General features: G+C 38.7%; 1 protein-coding gene across 3 annotated transcripts in view; it reads left to right on the top strand.

Annotated features, from left to right (window-relative positions):
• SNX29 (sorting nexin 29) overlaps positions 1 to 18,637 on the top strand; it is a 129,859-nt gene that overhangs the window by 45,317 nt on the left and 65,905 nt on the right. For all 3 annotated transcript variants that reach the window (XM_065644612.1, XM_065644611.1, XM_065644613.1), the window contains exons 15-16: positions 4,153 to 4,259; positions 16,807 to 16,923. In XM_065644612.1, coding sequence (XP_065500684.1) covers positions 4,153 to 4,259; positions 16,807 to 16,923 — 224 coding nt within the window. The remainder of the gene's footprint in view (positions 1 to 4,152; positions 4,260 to 16,806; positions 16,924 to 18,637) is intronic.

The following is an 18,637-nucleotide window of genomic DNA, read 5'->3' as shown; positions in this document are numbered from 1 at the left end:
GCAGCCACGAAGATGCTGCAGGGAGTGGAGCATCTCCCGTGTGAGGAAAGGCTGAGGAGCTGGGGCTCTGGAGCTGGAGAAGAGGAGACTGAGGGGTGACTCATTCATGGGGATCAATATGGAAAGGGGGAGTGTCAGGAGGATGGAGCCAGGCTCTTCTGGGTGACAACCATGATAGGACAAGGGGCAATGGGTACAAACTGGAACACAGGAGGTTCCACTTAAGTATGAGAAGAAACTACTTCATGGTGAGGGTACCAGAGCCTGGCCCAGGCTGCCCAGGGAGGTTGTGGAGTCTCCTTCTCTGCAGACATTCCAACTCGCCTGGACACCTTCTGTGTAACCTCATCTGGGTGTTCCTGCTCCGGCGGGGGGATTGCACTGGGTGAGCTTTTGAGGTCCCTTCCAACCCCTGACATTCTGGGATTCTGTGAGATGTGTCCCTGCTGCGGCCTTGCCTGGGCTGTGTGTGCACAGCTTTGTAATGCAGATTGATACCACACTTGTGTTATGTGATGGCATAATATCAAATTACTGCTAAGTAGAAACAATCAAGAAAGTCTTTGCTTTCCTTGCTGAGTTTTTGCCAAAACAAATAATTTACATGAAAATGGGGTTAGCAAGAGATAATTATAAGCCCTATTCACCTCTTCCAAGGATGGCAGAGTAATATCTCCCAATAGTGAAAATAACATATTTGATCTCTTTTCCTTTTGAGAAAAAATACTATTGTAGATTTTGGTACTTGTTTCTACAGAGCATTTTCTGGTAGATGAGGGTCTTTTTTTCCAAGAAGAAACTTTCCAGAAAAAGCTATCAGATAAAAATTTGATTTAAAAAATAATCTGTGAAGTAATGTCATATGGGAACGTAAGAATAATTATTTTGAGGAGACAAAATTTGGTATCTCTAGATGCTACTGTTAGTGTTGTTTTGGAAATCAGTAGCAGCCTGTTTGAAGTAGACTCTCTAAGACCAGACATTTTACTTTCTTTGCTATGCTGCTCTGACTAATGAGCAGATTTCATATCTGAAAGATAACGAGTTCTTAGCAGTGCGACCTGTTTTTCATCACTGGTGATAGAAATGTCGATGGTGGGATGAACTGGAGTCTCGATTCTGAATCATCTTCTGGCGGGACCCGTATTTCCACTGACCACAGGAGGCGTTTGGGGGATGAGGTGGCTTTTCAGAAATGGACACCATCTATCTCTTTTTTTTAAAATTATTTTTTTCAATTGTTACTATTGTGGTCACATAAGTGACTATATGAATGATACTGCATTAACTCTGCTCTTAAGGGCTAGTCACTATACTTACCTGTAGTTGCGAAACTTCATTCATCCTTAAAAGGATTTTTGTTAGCGAGAGCACGTTTTTACTTCCAACTTTGCTGGAGCGTAGTGATTCATATTAAGAATTATTCACGAAAACCATCGCTTAAGCTTCTTATAATAGCAGAAATTATCCTTCATTAGATACTGACAGTTTACATGATGAGTATAATTATAGGAAAAGAAAAAAAATATTCCTAGGCTGGCTATATTCTGCCATGTTAAAATTGTGCAAATTAGTGAGTGATAAGAATAGAAACTGGGTAGGATGGTCAGATTTTCTAGATCAAAAAGGGGGATGGAACAGTACCAACATTTCTGAAAATGAATACACGTATGCTTTATGCTCAAAGGATATCCGATCAATCCACAGCAATTATCTGTAATATTTATTGTTAGTGACCAGAATCAATTTCAGCTACGCGCACTATTTGTAATATTTTTTTCTTTATATTCTAACTTCACATACTGTATTTTTATAAAGCCAAATATGTTTTTTTCTTAGCTACCATTGGTGGTTTATGTGAAATTTTTAGTAGTACTGGGCCCTCTAACTCAAAAAAATACTTAAGCATATAAAGAATCCCTGAGAACTGATATGTTTAGATACAGAACAGGAGAGCGAACCAAAAAAAAGTTTTTTCTTTTAGCAGATTTATAGGAACGATTGCACCCAGGGTTTACATACACAACTTGCTGCATCTCACTGTAGACATTCATATTTTTCAGTTATGAGCCTTCATAATTAGGAGTATTTGCATTATTAGGAAGAGGTATTTGTACTTTTCAGTATATATGTCATTAGGTAACTTAAGGCAAATTATTGAAATCCAGTTGTGATATAACGTAAAGTGACTGTAACAACTTGTCTTAAGACATTTTGTTCTTAATTAGCTTATATGCTTGAAAGAATAACAGACCTGTTTTATTACTGTGTCTGAGATTGTGACAATTTTGCGAAGAAAATAGGGTGAAGAAACTACTGTTTTCTCTGCTTTTGTCATTTTAAGTTAAAATTCTTGGAGGTTTCTTACCAATTAATTTGCACACTCCCGGGTGAAGGTTCTTGCCTTGTAAGTGGCTTTACCCGTAGCCGGGAGCTGCGGAGCCTGCAGATTCCCGGCTCCGCTCCTTTGGGTGGTGGTGGGAGATCGCCAGGGAGGCGGAAGCTGGTGCATCCAACTCGTGTCGCTGCTACACCCCGTGTTATCATCATGAATGGTTCCAACAATGCTTTACTCTTCTTCCAAACGGTAGCAGCACAAAAGTCTCACGGGCATTGTAGATTTTAGAACATGGATGTGTTTAGACCTTCAGTGAAGCCGTTTTGAAAGAGTCAAAAGAAATTTCTTTTATGACTATAAATAGAGAAGAATCTACATTTGCTACAATAATCTGATCAGATGCTATTGAGTATGACTTTGAAGTAGTTTCCTAAAATAATAAATGAAACTCAGCATACTTTGCTTTGCGATGACTTAAAAAACCCAAACAAACAGGAAGAAACACGCAGCAAATATGATTATAAATAAATTGTCCAAGAGTCAGAACTGTGTCAAGTTTAGAATATCATACCGGCTTTCAAAAGGAGTGATCACTGCCGTAGGCTGAACAGATATTGGTATTTAAATACTTAATAAATGAGCATCCTGATTTCTCAGCCATCAGCAGGAGTTGTATGTGTCCTGTTTTCCAAACCTGCTTAGATACAATAATATCATGTATATGAAAATGCTGATAATTAGAAATTTGTGGCTGAAGAACTCCAAGCAAGGTTTACAAGCAGTAGCTCTTACAATAACTTCCAACATTCACTTATCATAATAATAAACTTCTGAATGTATATATTCTTCTTCAAAGTAAAAATCAGTTCCCAGGCTTAAGAGTATTAAGTCAGATGCATTATGGTGTCTTCTATCTCCCTTACAGTGGTTGTATGTGTGTAGTTTAGATTTTGAGAAATGGTGAAAGCATTTGTTAAACCTCTCTTATTGGGGCTTCTTTACTTTATATGTGCTAACTTTTTTAAGAAATTCATGGTCTGTGAGGAGAAGTTGAATTGGACCTTGTGTAACTTGGAGGAGACCTAGAATAGGCCTTAAAGTGATCGTCAAATACATAAATGAGAGCTGGGAACAGGAACAGAATAAGCTGTAGTTTTCATTCACTGCGGTGAAGAAAAGAACTTCTGGGCTTAAATGGCAGGTGAAGGATGTTTGATTAGCTATCAAGAAAACCTTCCTGAGAAGAATACTTAAATTTAAATAGATTGTGCAGGGAAGCATGAAATCTCCATTATTGGAGGTTTCTAAGAATAAATTAGACAATTAACTGTCAGAAATGAAATGACTACAGCTGATTCTGCTTTATGCAAACCCATGAAATACTAGATTGTGTTTATGGAATGTCCATTCTCAGCCCTATTTTCTGTAATTTCTATGATATGTAGGTAGTCTGTGCAAGTAGTGTGAAAGAATACTTTGGAAGAGAAGTAGAAAAAAGACTTTGAAAAGAAGCATCGGCTTAGTTTTCAAAGGCTTTGGGTAGGAACGCAGTTGCATTCTGCATCCATTAGGTAACTGTAGTCACACAACAGCCCAGTGCTTTTAGTTTGCATTTCCTTCTGTTGAGATACCTGTCTAATTATCGCTGACAAGACAGCTCCTGCAGCATTTTAGTACTTGTAATACTGTTTAATATCGCATCTTATTTTTTGTCCTTCTAATAATTGTTTCTTTTAGAGCTATTACTTCTAAACAGGTTGTCGTAGATGTTTATGTAATTTAACGTTTTAATCTGAGGCATCTCTTTGTTTTAGTTCTGCCGAACATGTGGAGCACTGATGGTGAATTTACTATTCCAGAGCAAAAGCAAGTAGAAAACAATGAGGAACTAGCCAGCTCTTATGAAAGGAAATTGATTGAGGTAATGTCTGTACTGCACAAATTTTATGAAATCATAATTGTAGCATAACTCGTGAAGCTGTAAATAGTTTCTTTGCTTACTTATTTTTCCCCGCTAGTGTGGGGGGGGAAAAGAAAAAGTCTGATTTTTGCTTTAAAAGGAAAAAAATAGAAATATTTAATTTTCAGGCTTCTGGGGTTAAAATACAAATTTGTTCATTCGACTTCAAAGCATCTTTAAAGCAATTCACATAATTAAAATTACTTTTCCTAACAAGGGTACGCATATATCCTTTGATATAAAAATGAAGGTTTTAATAAATAAACAAGTTCCTTAAGGTTATAAGTGATGATGGTGAAGTTGAAAGCGTCACAGCCAATAGGTGCCGGGTATTGTATAAGTTGCAGTACACACAGGCACTGTTACAGTACATACAGACATTGCTGTTACGGCGGTTGAGCTTTAAAATTAGAACATACTGAAAATGTAGCTTTTTTTTGTGCTTTCATACTGTTTTCTCATGGCCAAACTGTGTTTCATTTTCGTATTGCTTTCCCATGTAACTTACTGAATATGGCAGTGTGGAAATCAATGATGGAAGCTGAAAGTTCTGTTGATGTGATTATGTTAGAAAAAGGTCTTAATACAAGATTCACTCTTAAGACTAATGCAAAATTCATTAAAGAAAAAAAGGTTAGGGTTTCATCCTAAATTTAAATACAAATTATTTTCCAGGCAAAAGTAATGAAATTTAATATCTAATACCCATTTCTCCTATTAAATATTAAAGGAACATTTTAATAAAAAGTAAAACAATTATCTAAGTCTTTCTCTTGCCCAAAATACTCTGAAATTGGGTAGTCATATTAACTGATGAACATGAAGATGGCTAAAAATACAGGTCATGCATCAAAGAGATTAATACAGTTCTTCTAAAACATTCATGCTTGGTTATCCTTTTCTCATAGGACCATGTGAAACTAATTCTCTCCCTAATGCAGCCCTTGTGTTGGGTTCTTCTGACTCCTTTCCTCTGTTCTGTACCTGTCAAAAGAATATCTTAATTAAGAGCACAGGTAAAATCTCTTTGAGTTTTCAAAGCATCCTCCTTAGTTCTTCTGAGCTTGTTCTGCGTGTTCAGGAACGTGCTGCTGACACTGAGGCTGTGAAAGGCACCGGTCACACAGCAGTGGATGGAACCGCTGGCAAACCGTGTTGGAAAACGCTCTGCATCTGAGTCTCACCGCTCTGGAACAATATCTTCACATAGCAAAATAGGACGTCACCTCTGTAACAATCCAGATATATTTACCAAGTCATTCCTCCCTTTGCTCTCCGCAAATGAAAGGTGTCAAGTCTTATTTTCAAAGGTTGGCCTATGTTGTTTTCCACATTGAGGACTAGGATCGAAACCGCTCTTGAATGCTGGTCTGGCAGTTCCAATCAGCTAGAATCGGGGCTGAAAAACGTTTGGATTTAGGCAGCTTTACTAACTGTTATTTTGTGCCTAGTAGATTGTTTCAGCTGAAGACAAAGATTCCCTTGAATTTCTTGATAGCTGCTTGGGATGTTGAAGTTCCCCCCCAGAGAAATGACTAGCTGTCAAGAGGATCAAAAGAATGAGTTTGCTGAGTAATTTCAGATTTCTTTTTTTCTGTTTTCCATTGGAAATGATTTTGTTCATAACAATGAAGAATTTTTCATTTTCTTACCATGTTTGTAAAAAAGTTCGTATTTATCGAAGCTCTTTAATTATGATATGTAAATAAGTTGATTTAACCAAGCGGATAGAGAAAAGTTGAAACTAAAAATTCTGAAGGAGTAAAGAAACTTAAAGAAACTTTTTCCTGAACAGTATGCTTAAAACAGTGCTAGGGAAAATTTTGTAGAAATTCTGCTTGATTTTTTTAATGGTGTATTTCCTATACATAGTAGTGAAACATCTATCTAGTTACCACAAGTTCTTGTGAACGCCCAGTTGGAAGCTTGGTGGGATCCTGGGAGGTCTTTGGGTGCCTCTAGCAATTCCCATCTGTTTTCCGATGTCATTTGGGTCTGGAATGCTATTTTGTTTTTAAAGAGAAAGTGGGTCGATTTATACAACTCTCAAGCCATGAATAATGAGGTGTGTTTAAAATCATCCTAAGATGCGTTTTGGGCCATTTCTGTGCATTGTTAGCATAAGTTTGTTTTACGTAAGGTAAAAATATATTACAGTTGCTTTGTCATGCTGATTTAATGTTTGTCAGAGTAACATCACCCGTTTTCCTGTGTTACACCGAAGGAGAGACAAACTCTTCATAGCTTGCATTGCGACTAAGCTCAAAATAAACAATTACTAAAGACTTGCTGACGTGTCAGACCTGATATTGCCAAGGATTTACAGTGAAGCAGAACAAAAACCCGAAAACAATCAGCGTGTTTGTACATCTTAAAAAGACCTGTAGTCAGATTGTTACCTGTAAGACATCGTTTCCAATTGGTTTGTTCTTCCCTTTGTGGCTGCAGACCAGTAATGAACTTGTAAACATATCTAATTAGGGAGAACACGACTTCAACTTTCTTTGCACTTTCAGCCTTTGAGAATTTTGTACTCTATTTCAGAGTAATTTTAGTGGTGGACTTTAACTTGCATTTCATCAAAGTTAAATTGTAGGTTATGCTCATGATGTACAAAATTGTATTATGAGAGAGCTCCGTTAAAGGCTCAATAAATCACATTGAATTTTCAGCTTCCTGGCACAGGCCGTTCCTGTCAGAGTAGGCAATGAGAGCCCAGCTCCTCTGCTGGAATAACAGGCTTTTGATACACTGGAACTTGTATCACAATATATTAACCCCCTATTGTTCTGCAGAAACACTCATTCTACAGGAATAATGGAGACAAACCAGTTAAAACCAAAATCTTTCCCAGCTCTCTAAGGCTTTCCTCAGAAAAGCCCGTACAAGAACCATTGCTAGGAGTCAGAATTTTGCCGTGTTAAGAATTGCTCAGGTTTTAAAGTAAAGCTCCATAGAAACCTGCAGTTTGCCTTTTAATGAGCTTGCGCCTTTTCCTAAAGCTCACAGACTTGACTTTTGCTGTGATAGGTGGACTGTTTTATTTTTACGCCTGACAACTTGATCTCCGAGCGTTTGGTATGTGAGACTGGAAGCCGTTTGTTCTGACCTGGAAGGTGCGTACGCTGATCCTGTGGAGTCAAGTGTGAATCACTTGGTTCCAATAAATACACTCAGTAGATGAGAGTTGAGGGTTTCTTTCTGGATATTAGATATTCATGCGATCTGACGTGTGTCTACAAGGTTAAGCTTAATGTTTTTAAAAATTCCTGACAAATTATGCAGCTCTTCTGAAAAGCTGAATTGCTTCAAACATTTGAAACGATATCTACGAAAGGTAATTTTGGGTATTAAGCCAAGCTTTCACCGTTCCGGAGAGTTTCACTTTGTGAATTTTCTTGCCTTCTTTCTTGTTGAACAAGTAATTCATCGGCCAGTTGCATCCTGAGGCCTCAAAAGCATTCTACTGATTATTTTTACTCAAACTGCCTTCTAGATTTTTACCTTTAATCTCCTCGATTTCATTTCAAAGTGCTCGAATTACTTTAAGGTATATTGAGGTTTTTTGAGAGGAAAAGAACAAATTATGGCATGTATCATTGTGGTTGGGTAGGTGGCCTTTGAAGCACTTTTAAACATTTGACCTTGCAAAAGGTAGCCTTTCAGTCTTAAAAATATGGAGCTATAAGTTGATTTTGCTTACAGTTATTTTTTGCTAAGAATTTTTCAGTAGTATGCTATCAGATAATTAAAGTTTCTAAATATTGGAGGATTTTCCAATGTGAGAATATGACTTCGTTCACGATGCAAATACATGAGGTTTGGGTTTTTTGTTACAAAATCCCATCTCGCGTAATAAGCTCTCTGGTCAGGGAAGGTACCCAAAATCACTAAAATCTTTGCCAAAAAGTCTCAGCGTCTTCGTAGAACTGTCTCTCAGTTTAGTGTAACAGGTACCAATATACTGTAATGGATTTCTTTGCTGTGTTCTGGATTGAGATCCCACAGTGGGGAATTTTGATGATACAGCAATTTTGGTCACGTCTGCATAAAGTGCTACTCGTTCTTTAACATGAGCCGATTATGTGGAAAGGCTGTGACAGCCACAGAGCAACTTAGTTACCTGCTTAAAAACCCCAGTCTGACTATGAGGAATTGTTTGGTTGTCAGGTTTCTTCTGATGCTTTTCTTCTAAAAAGCGTTTTGATTTGTTCTTTTATTACTTTTGATCTCCAAGTGGTTCTACATACTCTTGGCAAAGCGAAAATCCTTTTGCTGTATTAACAGTATGTGCTCTTGCCTGTTAATGACATTCTAAGACAAGAATAAAAAGGAACGTTTCTTTAAGAAATAAACTCTGAAATATCAAATAACTTAGCTGAAAACTTCTCTGAGCACCGTTTCATTGACCTACATGACCCATTTTATTGGAAAGCAATGGATTTTTTTTTTCCTATATATTAAAATGCCTACAAATATAATTATAAAATAATAGCACTGGTTTGCTTAGATTTAATGTTTTCTCATAGGAGACAATTGAAAAATAGCCTTTTGTGAAACAAACAAAAAATCTTTGGCCCTTGTTAGCATTGAATGAGCAGTGCAAGTTTCTCCTTGTGTTTGTATCTCTGCTGTCAGTCGGATTGTTTACCGACAGCTGCTTTATTAACGTACTTGCGTTCCGGGGGTGAATGGGATGAGTGCATCAGCGGACAGCGATGCTTTTGGAAATGGTTATTTTCTTTTCTAACGTAAAGGTCTTAGCATGGCCTGCATGTGAGTTGTGTTTGAAGTCGGTGCAGAAAACAGGGCTGAAATGAGTGAGCTCACCCGCCCTGGGCAGCTTTTGCCAGTTAAACTGTTCCTGGAATGCAGGGAGATGCAGTTGCATCTGGCCAGTGCTAAAGGGTGGACTTCTTTTGTGGATCTTAAAATAATTTGTCTTATTTCATAAGACTGTGAAAGAGGCTTTTCTATATGTGTATATTTATTTTCTCAGTAACAATTTCTGTTAAAAAAAAAAAAAAAAAAAAAATTGGCTAAGCTGTTCACTTCCAAGGGTGTGCAATGCCCAGTTTAAGTTACTAAGTACAATAGTAGCACAAGTGAACTGGCAGGAACTTTTTTGTGTGTGCAGCTCTTGTAATATAACACGGAGTTCTCCGAATGCTGCGTATAGTATCTCCTTGGCAAACTAGTTCTGGCTGAGTAAGGTGAACATTTTTCTGAGGCAAGAATGATGAATAACCACACACTTCATCTGTGATCCGTTGGTTGATGTGCACACTGGCCAGGTTTTAAAATTTTTTTTACAAACAAACTTATTTCTGAGTCACTGCTGTTTATATTCAGTTATCCGTAAATAACTGTGGTAAGTGTTCAGCATTCTCTTTTGCAAGTCCTACAAGGAAAAAACTGGTATTTATGGTGAACCGTGGCTATTTCTTATCTTACCCAGTGTATTTTAACTGCTACAAGTAACTGTTACCAAGGCAAGATTTCAGGAAGAGGTGGTATCTTTAGTTACATCAAATCGCATACTTGGGGAAAACATGGACAAAGTTCTTCAGGTTAAACACGTGCTGTGGTTTGTGTTGCACCTTTGGCAGCACTGTCGACGTAAGTGGTCAATCTATTGTTCGAATCCTGCTTCTGTATCCCAGGGCACCTGCCCCGCGCTTGTGACGGGACAGAAGTTTCTATGTCCGTGGTGCAAACTGGTTTGAGAACCTGGTTTGGCCGAAAGAATATTTTTGAGGTGTTTTCGTTCAGATCACTTTCCTCATGGGACTGACAGCCCCGCACACAGTGCAGATGGCAATGAATGACTATAAAGGGCAGCAGTGTTTTGGGATCGCTGCTGAAGATTTCCTTCGTGTAAAACCCTGGACATGCAAACACCAAGGTGCTTCTGAAGGATGGCAACAATTGCTCGGTCTGCTACCTGTGCTAATCTGTTGTGATCTGCAAAAAGGCAGCTCAGGGACAGTGAAATACAGCAAACGAAGGTCTGTGGAATAGTGGAACCACAGACTGACGTGGCTTCAAGCAGCCCCAGGAGGGGCCGCTGGTGCCCAGAAGGGGTGGGAAGACTTTTTACCATCGTGGTCCAAACATGGCACGTGGGGATAACAACCAGAAAACTGCGATAAGCAAGCAAAGAAACATTCCTGTTACGCTTTATGTGGTTCCACGGTCATTAATAAGTAGTGGATCCGTACACTGTCAAGTCAGCTGAGCTCACCAGTTGGTTTGGATTAGGGATGGAACCCCAATTGCATTGTGTAGCTAAAACATAAAATGTGCCGGTCTGTGTTTTTGTTGCATCTGTGCAAGTTATGGGAGGACAGTTACTACCTGGTCTAGAGTAAAGCCTGCTAGGTAAAAATTAGTCTGTCTACATTTTTTTTTTTTTGGGAAAAATTTAGATCATCGAAGCGATTGACACTAGATAATGATTTCACATGCCATAAAAAAATTATTTTGAACCCATGATTTTTAGTATCCAATAATAACATTAATGGTTCTCTTGGAGGCGAGCTGTGGAACGTTTATGAAAAGTTGTCTCCTGATAGTAACTGTGTCTCTGTACGTCATTGCTTATGTTGGATTATCCTTATGAACGCTGGTTGTACATTCAGAGTATTTAGTGTTGGCTCATCAAGATAATGCCGGTAAAGGGACAATGAGTTGCAATTCAGAATAGCTGTCTCGGTGCAGTAGATGAGGTGAAACCTTCCTCCAGGTGTGAAATGAGAAGTTAAAAGGATCCAGGGAAAGAAATAGGGGTGGCGGTGGTTAGAAATTTGTTTAGATCTTTTGTCTTGGGCTTTGGCTTTTGTTACGAGGGTACTTGGAAGGATGCAGCAGCTGGAGGCGTGCTCATTTTATCCCTCTTTTTAACATTTATTTTATCCCTTTTATTAGCACTTACTAAACTCCTTATTCCGTGTATCTGATTTTGCTTTTGCTGGTTATTTTCATTTTCCCTGGCCACACGCAGGACTTGCCAGAGGAGCGTTTTTCCTGTTCAATGTCTTAGTGCTCTTTTGTATGTCAGGATTAATCTCAGTAAATATGGTTGGTGGTGTACACAACTGACAAAGGCTGTGGAGTATCGCGAGCGTTAAATATATAGTTAGCATCTAAGTGCACAGTTCCTTATCTATTTTGAGTTGAAAGCAACAGCTTCTTTTCTTCTTGTTGGTTTCAATGAATTGTGACTTGCGCTTACCTTATGTAGCTATAGTCAAACAAAAATAAACCCCAAACAAAAATCCATACTGCAAAATAAAAAAGAAAACGAAACCAAACCAACCCAAACCAAACCCTGTTCTTAAGTGGATCTTTCATGCTGCCTTGAACTACATAACTTTCCTGCAGATGGAAATGTCAGGAACACGAAATAGAAGTTTTGCAGAAGAAAGCAATGACTAAGCATTTCATGGCTATAGCAATAGATTTGTCTGAGCTCTCTGCCATGTGGGGTTTTACTGTTTTTCACCTCTGGAAAAAGAAAGTTATTAATATTTAATAGGGTACCTGCTCTTTTTTTGAAGACCTTTGGCATTATTTCTGTTGGGGAAAAATGCAGAAGAATGTAGAGTTTTGAAAAAGGGCATTTTCTCGTGGAAAAAATACACCCTTGCTTCCACTGAGAGCAAAAGGGAGCAACTTGCAGTCCTGTCTAGAGCTCCTTGGGAAATACATTGTTTTGCATTTTGTAACGATTGGAGAAAAAAATGCCTGTACCTGACAAGACTTTATTAATTCAGATGTGGCTCATGGAAAAACTTTTATGAATTTTAGCTACAAGTTATATGAAAAAAAAAAAAAAAAGTTCCACTAAAACGCTCTTAAAAAAACCTCGTTAACTTTTTATTGTTGCAAGTTCTTAAAAGTCTGTTTCTCTACTCTAAAAGCATGTCCTTCTAAGACAGATTGTATGATTGATATGCATAGGGAAACATTGCTGGCATGTTTTCAGTGAACAGCTCAGTCCTTTGCTGTGGCACATGTAGTGGAGTTGAGCGTACCTGCCAATTTGTCCTTTTGATGATATGTAGCAATTGATTTGCTGTTCTACTTGCTGTTAAATTTTCTTTTTATTATTTAACTTTGCTAGGGACACGAACACATTTTTTATAATACTTGCGGTGTTTTGAGAGCGCTGTTGAATTTCCATATTAATCGAGTCTGCAAGTAGAAATTTATTTCAAGGACATCCAAATTAAAGGGAGAGTAAACAGTAAGATATTCCGTCAGATAGTTTGGATGTTGTTCTGTTAGAGACCGGCATTGAAAAAGCAGTTTACGTATTTGAAATCATGTTTGATAAGTTTTGCATCCATTCTTAAATTTGTGTATTGCTTTTGATAACCAATCAACCACCTATCAGTCCTATGGTTTTTCTCCGTGCATTTGCAACCGGTAGCGTCCTGCATCTTCTTGGGTGAGAAACACAAGGAAGTTCTGCCACCAGCCCAGGTTCTCTGTAATTGTGACCTGCTAATGAAGTTCTTAAATATTGCACCACTCACTTGGAATTGCAATGAATGGATGAATGATTCTCCACATTGGCTTAACCAAAGTCGATGACATTGTTACTACTTTATCTAGTAAAGATTCTGTTTGGTGCGTGAATGTTTGTAATTTATGAAGCAACACTACTCGCTAAGTGGCACCTACTGCATTAGTTGTGACACAGAAGTTCATATGGGTTTAGATATCTTGAAGTCAAAGAACCTTTTTTATCAAGGCTGATGTTGAATGAACAACTGAGATGTGAATACATAGTGTCAGTACTTGATAGTGTGGAAGTCCGGATGTCGTGACTTTTATCAGGAGGAGCCAGAAAAGAGGATAATTATGAGGTGGGGAATTTAGTTTTTCTAATGGGATTAAGTACAATAGAAATGCTTGACAAGAACAAAACCAATAAATTAAAGCTGCTGTAGTACACTGTAACTAATAATAATAATAATTGAAAAAAGCTTTTGATTGTGGAAACTATATTAATACTACATTAAACCTCTGCACTTCAGAAAGTGAGGAGTGAAACTAAATGGTAACTACGTGTTGCAAGCTTTTTGTGTTGTGATGTGTAAGATAAAGCATCAATATTAATCTAAAAGTGCTTACATAATCAGGCAAACAAATAAAAATGTTTGCCTGTTTGGGTTTAAATGAATCTGTGAAATCTTTAGCTTTTGTGCTTCCTGATAGTTCCATTACAAGAGAAGTTTGTTGTTACGTCAATTATTGTTACTGGTTTTTCAGAAATCTGCTGAGCATTTCAGAACAGTTTGTAAATTCAGAATTAATGAGATATATCAGTCTAGAGAAATCATATATGAGCTTAGTTTAGCTCTTTTGCATATATGCCACACTGATGAATTACTGGATTTGAAAGACTCCCTGTAATATAAAAAGAAATTGGAAAAGAATACTTGAAGATCAAATCAGGTATAATTATTTTTAATCTATGATGTCAGCTCCTGGCTTGTGGAATCGAATCTATTTTTTCTGTTTGCTTTGCTTGTGTGAAGGATACAGGTTGTCTGGAACAAAGCACTAAATTAGAAGCAAGCACTAAATTAAACAAATTGAATCAAACTGCTTTATCTTGGGGAACTTCCCTGTGGAAGAAGGAGAAGGCAGAGTGGTAACTGAAGGAAAGCACAAAATAGTAGTGAACTGCTTCCAGAAGGGGAGCTCTGAACTCTGGAGGGATTGGGCATAGTCCGAGTGCCGGTGCTTTCGTTGAAGGGAGTGGGCTGATATTCATCTTACTGACCTGGGCTTTCTTAACGTTACCCCGTTGCCCCGTTCTCCTGGCTTTGGCTGGCTCTACGAGGAGGCGCTTCAAGAGTTGCTGTCACCTGAAAAACCCATTTCCCAGTCCGGTTGTGGTGTCCTGCTGTGCCCACCCATCGCTGCGGCTGCAGTCAGCTCCTCCTGGGACACCGACAGCTCTTCTTGCTCTGCCCGGGGGTTGCTCCTCTGGTCTCCATCGCCGAGAGCGGCTCTCGTCGGTGAGACAGGAGTTCTGGAAGGAGGATTTACCAGGAAACTTCTATTGTAACGCTGGGGTTTTTCTGAAGAGTCTTTCTTTTCCATTGAAAATAGTACTACAAATCCTTTTTGGCTCAAATTGATTCGCTCTAAGACAACTCCCCTGCCAGGTGTATCATGTACTGATCGGTCATCCGTCAGAACTGAAACTTTTGTTCAATTTTATAATGTAATGGTTCTGATAGGAGTAGCTAAAGATATTGCTGAACAAGGATTTTAAGTTTCTTTTAGCATTTCCCTGTTTCTGCTTGTTTCCCCAGCACATTCTCTTGATGATAACACGTTCCTACTACTATTTAGACCTTTGCTATTTGGGAACCCTTGTGTCGCGGGGGAGTAATTGAGGGTTCTGTTTACTGCAGAACAACATTTAGATTTCTTAAAGAGAAGTGCGACTTACAAGAGTTTGGTGGTGGGTTCACTCTATTATTTACTGCAGGGGGGAAATATGCCAAGCCAAAAGCTGCTGACCTTTTCTCCAGATGCCCATACCCGTTCACGAAGCAAATTTTCAGGTGTCTTCCCTCCGTGGTAACGGTGCACTCTGGAGTCTGTGTCCTGGAGCTCCAGAGACAAACTTCCAGGCGAGGTCTGGACCCACCGCGGTGCAAACTGTCAGGATTCTTCTCTCCCTGATAACCATTTGCTCCGGAGTCTGTATTTTAGAATTCCAGCAGGAAACGTTCAGGCGAGGCCTGATAACCGTATGCAGAGCAGACTTTCAGGAGACAAAATTCTCAGAAAATAAAAAATTTAGTTGAGTAGAATAGCAGAAGGGCTGGCTCAAGGCGGATACCTGCGCAGAGGTCTCACCCAAGCATAAGAAACCATAACCTTTTATAATCTTTACGAGCCATTCACACCGTGATTCAGTCCGATAGCAATATTTCACTTCTCATTGGATCTTCTTCTCCGATTCCACATGGGCCTTTGTTTTGTTCAGCTGTAGACATTGTTTATTGTCTGTAACCTTGCAGGTGCTGGTTTGTCTGGATAAATCCTTTCTTCTCAGCGAAGTGCAAAATAGACCTTGCAAGTGTTCAGTGTAGTTTGTAGTTGCTTTTGGTAAATATAAGCAGAACTTTACAGCTTAAAATTTTAGCAAATCTAGCTTAGCAAGTAACACGAAGCAAAGAGTATACTGAAAATCATACAACCTTATATCTCTAAATAATCCATTACATTTGGTGTGCATCTACTTAAGCTAAATGACTAATATTGAACTTAAATTGGGTTCATCCACTGACCTGTGAGTAGTAAACTCGTTGCCATACAGCTCACTTATTTAGCGGGGAGAGCTCAAAGTGGGCTCATCCAGGCTGTCGTTTTTATAGAATGCAGTGGTTGACTCGCAGTCCAATTGCACACAGCGGGAAAAGTCTGCACGAGACTCTCTGCACCCACAAGTTCCCGGGGTTCAGTTCCCGTCGTGCTTCCCCGTGGGTCCCTGGAAGGAGTTGTTGGCCCGGCTGCGGCTCAGGACCTTCCCTCCTCTGGAGCCTGGACCAAACTGCTCTGGTTTGGCCGGGGGAGTCGAGTGCACCCGCCGCACCTTGTCCTTTTGGAGTTCTTCCCTCTTAAGCTATTGGCTTAGCCTTCAGTTCCGTGTAAGAAAAATTCAAGAGCTCGATATGATCTTTAACCTTGATTTGAGTTTTGTTGTTCCTTGCTTGTCTTGGCAGGGAACCAACTTAGACGTCGTTCGTATTAATAAATAATAAATTGGAATACTTTTCATCCTTGTCATTCATCCAGCCCTGTTCACTGTCATAAACATGCTGCATCAGTTGGTGTTTTCTTGATGCTCTGACTCAAAACCAGAGAGCACATCCATAGCCAGACTTCGTGTCCAGGGAGGCCACAGGTTTTACCTGTGCACAGCGACTCGTACCACAGCCTCCCTGTGCTATTTATGCTCCTTTGACCCCTCACAGATTTGCCTGCAGTGAGTGGACTTCTAGCTCCAATCCTATTAAAACTCCTTGTGAGAGTGCAGAATATATTACTCATGACTTATTGACAAGGTGTAATGCAGTTTGTGCATTTTGCGTAATTCCCAGTTCAAAATATTGTGATTAGTTTGTAGCTGTTGAGTGCTGTGTTCATCAAAGAATTAAACAAAAGCTAATAGGTGTTTTATTAGAATCACTTGCTGTGTGATCTCCTCTGATAGGAATGAAATTGGACATAGAGATGTATTTTGTCCTATTGAATTCAATACTGAAAGCTGCATTCCAAAGTATGAGTCAAAATTATTATACAGTTTCTGTTCTTAATGTTCAGTTCAAACTAATGCATTTCAATGAGATGCACTACGTGGAGAGTATGGTAAAATACAAAATATAAATAAATTTGATATACGTGTAAGAAATCACATAGCGTGTTTTTTCTTTTTCAGTTTAGAACACAATTATCCCTTGGCTTTGTTTTTCAGGTAGCTGAGATGCACGGGGAGCTGATTGAATTCAATGAGAGACTGCACCGTGCTCTGATGGCCAAAGAAGCTCTGGTGTCGCAGATGAGACAAGAACTGATTGATTTGAGAGGGCCGGTACGTGTTTGCTTATTGCGATGTAGAGTACCACTCTGGAATAAGTTCAAAACCATTACTCATGATGAAATAAAATATATGTTATCTTACAAGAAATACCAGCTAATAACATATATGTCAAGAACAGCTTGCTTGGTATTTTTCATAGTGTTTGATTCTCTTTAGCAGAATTAAACGTAAACTAGATATATTCAGACGATGAAATTGTTTTCTACCAACTGCTGCTTCGCTTCGGCTTTTTTGAGTTAAAAGGTTGGGTTGAAACTCAAAAATGAACAGGGAAGAAATGGAAAGAGCCAAGAGTGTTCCCGATAGTTGTCCATCTTCTGCGGGAGGCTTATATTGATAGTTTTTGTTCATATGATTACATGATACTGCTCCTGACTTTTTTGTTTGCACTGGAAGCATTTGTGCCTATTTCATCATAACATTTATGTAAAGGGGCTGATGACAGTTCTGTGCATTAGTGAAGCAGCATTTCACCTATAATTTTCAGCCTTTTAGATGGAAATAATCACCTCGTTGTGTTTAGAAATGACCAATGATAGATCACGTGTATTATAGCTGTAGTCTCTTACTCGGAGATTTTGGGCTCTGTGTCCCTGTTCAGAGATTTTTGGGTTTAACCTTATGTCTCCATAGCCTGATCCAGTAGTTAAATATTGATATTATATTTTAATGTATCAGATAGCAAGAGAAAACTAATTCCTAAAACTTTTTAAGTGGAAGTGGTACTATATTTTTTAGGGCTAGATAAATGCTAGTTGTTATTAGTTGCTATTCTCCAGAATTAAACTATGAATTGACTACAGTCCTACAGACTTTTGCATTGTCCTAAGAAGTGAGTATATTTTAATTCTATATTAATAAACAGAATTGGTAGTCTGTTACTTAGTTGACTTTAATTAGAACTTTCAAAATTGGTAAAGTGTGTAACTGCCAGCAATTGTGGGATATGAATATTTGTTCACAATGATGTTTCCAAATTTCTAGTTATTGGGCTTCAGAACTTCGGCACCAAACACAGGGGACTATTAAACTCAAAGTATGTCTTTTCAAGGGGATGAGGGAGCACGTTGGTGTAATGTCTGCATCGCTATTTTGCGTCACAATGAGCGACACTTCAATTGCCACCTCAAAATGAGTAACCACTCTGTTTCCACGCAGATGTGCAAGCCCTGGAACTCATTCATGTCGTCCTTTTCCTTGTGGCCGAAGTCCACGCTCTGTTTGTTTTTCCTGAAGTTAATTAAAATAACTGAATGGATCTGGTCCTTCCTTTTCTCTGGCAGGAATGAGCGAGTTGTTGCTGAGCCATATCCCTCTTTTCTTGGGAAGGCAAAATTCAGTTTTGTCCTGTGTGTTGGGAGGCCTTGAGCTGGTCTGGCTATACATCTGGAAGGAGATGTTCTTTAGTCCCTTATAAGTTTTCTGTTGCTTTGCAATAACTAAATATATATTGCTTTACAATAAGTAATAATATATATTCGAGTTTCTTAGGCGGCAAATATTCTGAAAAACAGTAATATGCAAGCAACATACATTATAAAGATACATCGAACCAATATTTAACTAGCGTAGAAGCCGTTTCTGGAAGTTCGCAACTTTTAGCTGTTTTTCTTCATGAAAACACACTGTTCTGTGTTATGCTTTACATTTTATGGTATTTAAAGGTGAGAAGATATCCTTTTATGTTTAACTAGCTTTAAAGTAC

This window comes from Caloenas nicobarica, chromosome 14 (assembly GCF_036013445.1).
Source record: "Caloenas nicobarica isolate bCalNic1 chromosome 14, bCalNic1.hap1, whole genome shotgun sequence".
NCBI lineage: Eukaryota > Metazoa > Chordata > Aves > Columbiformes > Columbidae > Caloenas > Caloenas nicobarica.
Note: the sequence above shows the minus strand (reverse complement) of the source record. Positions and strands in the feature narration are given on the sequence as shown.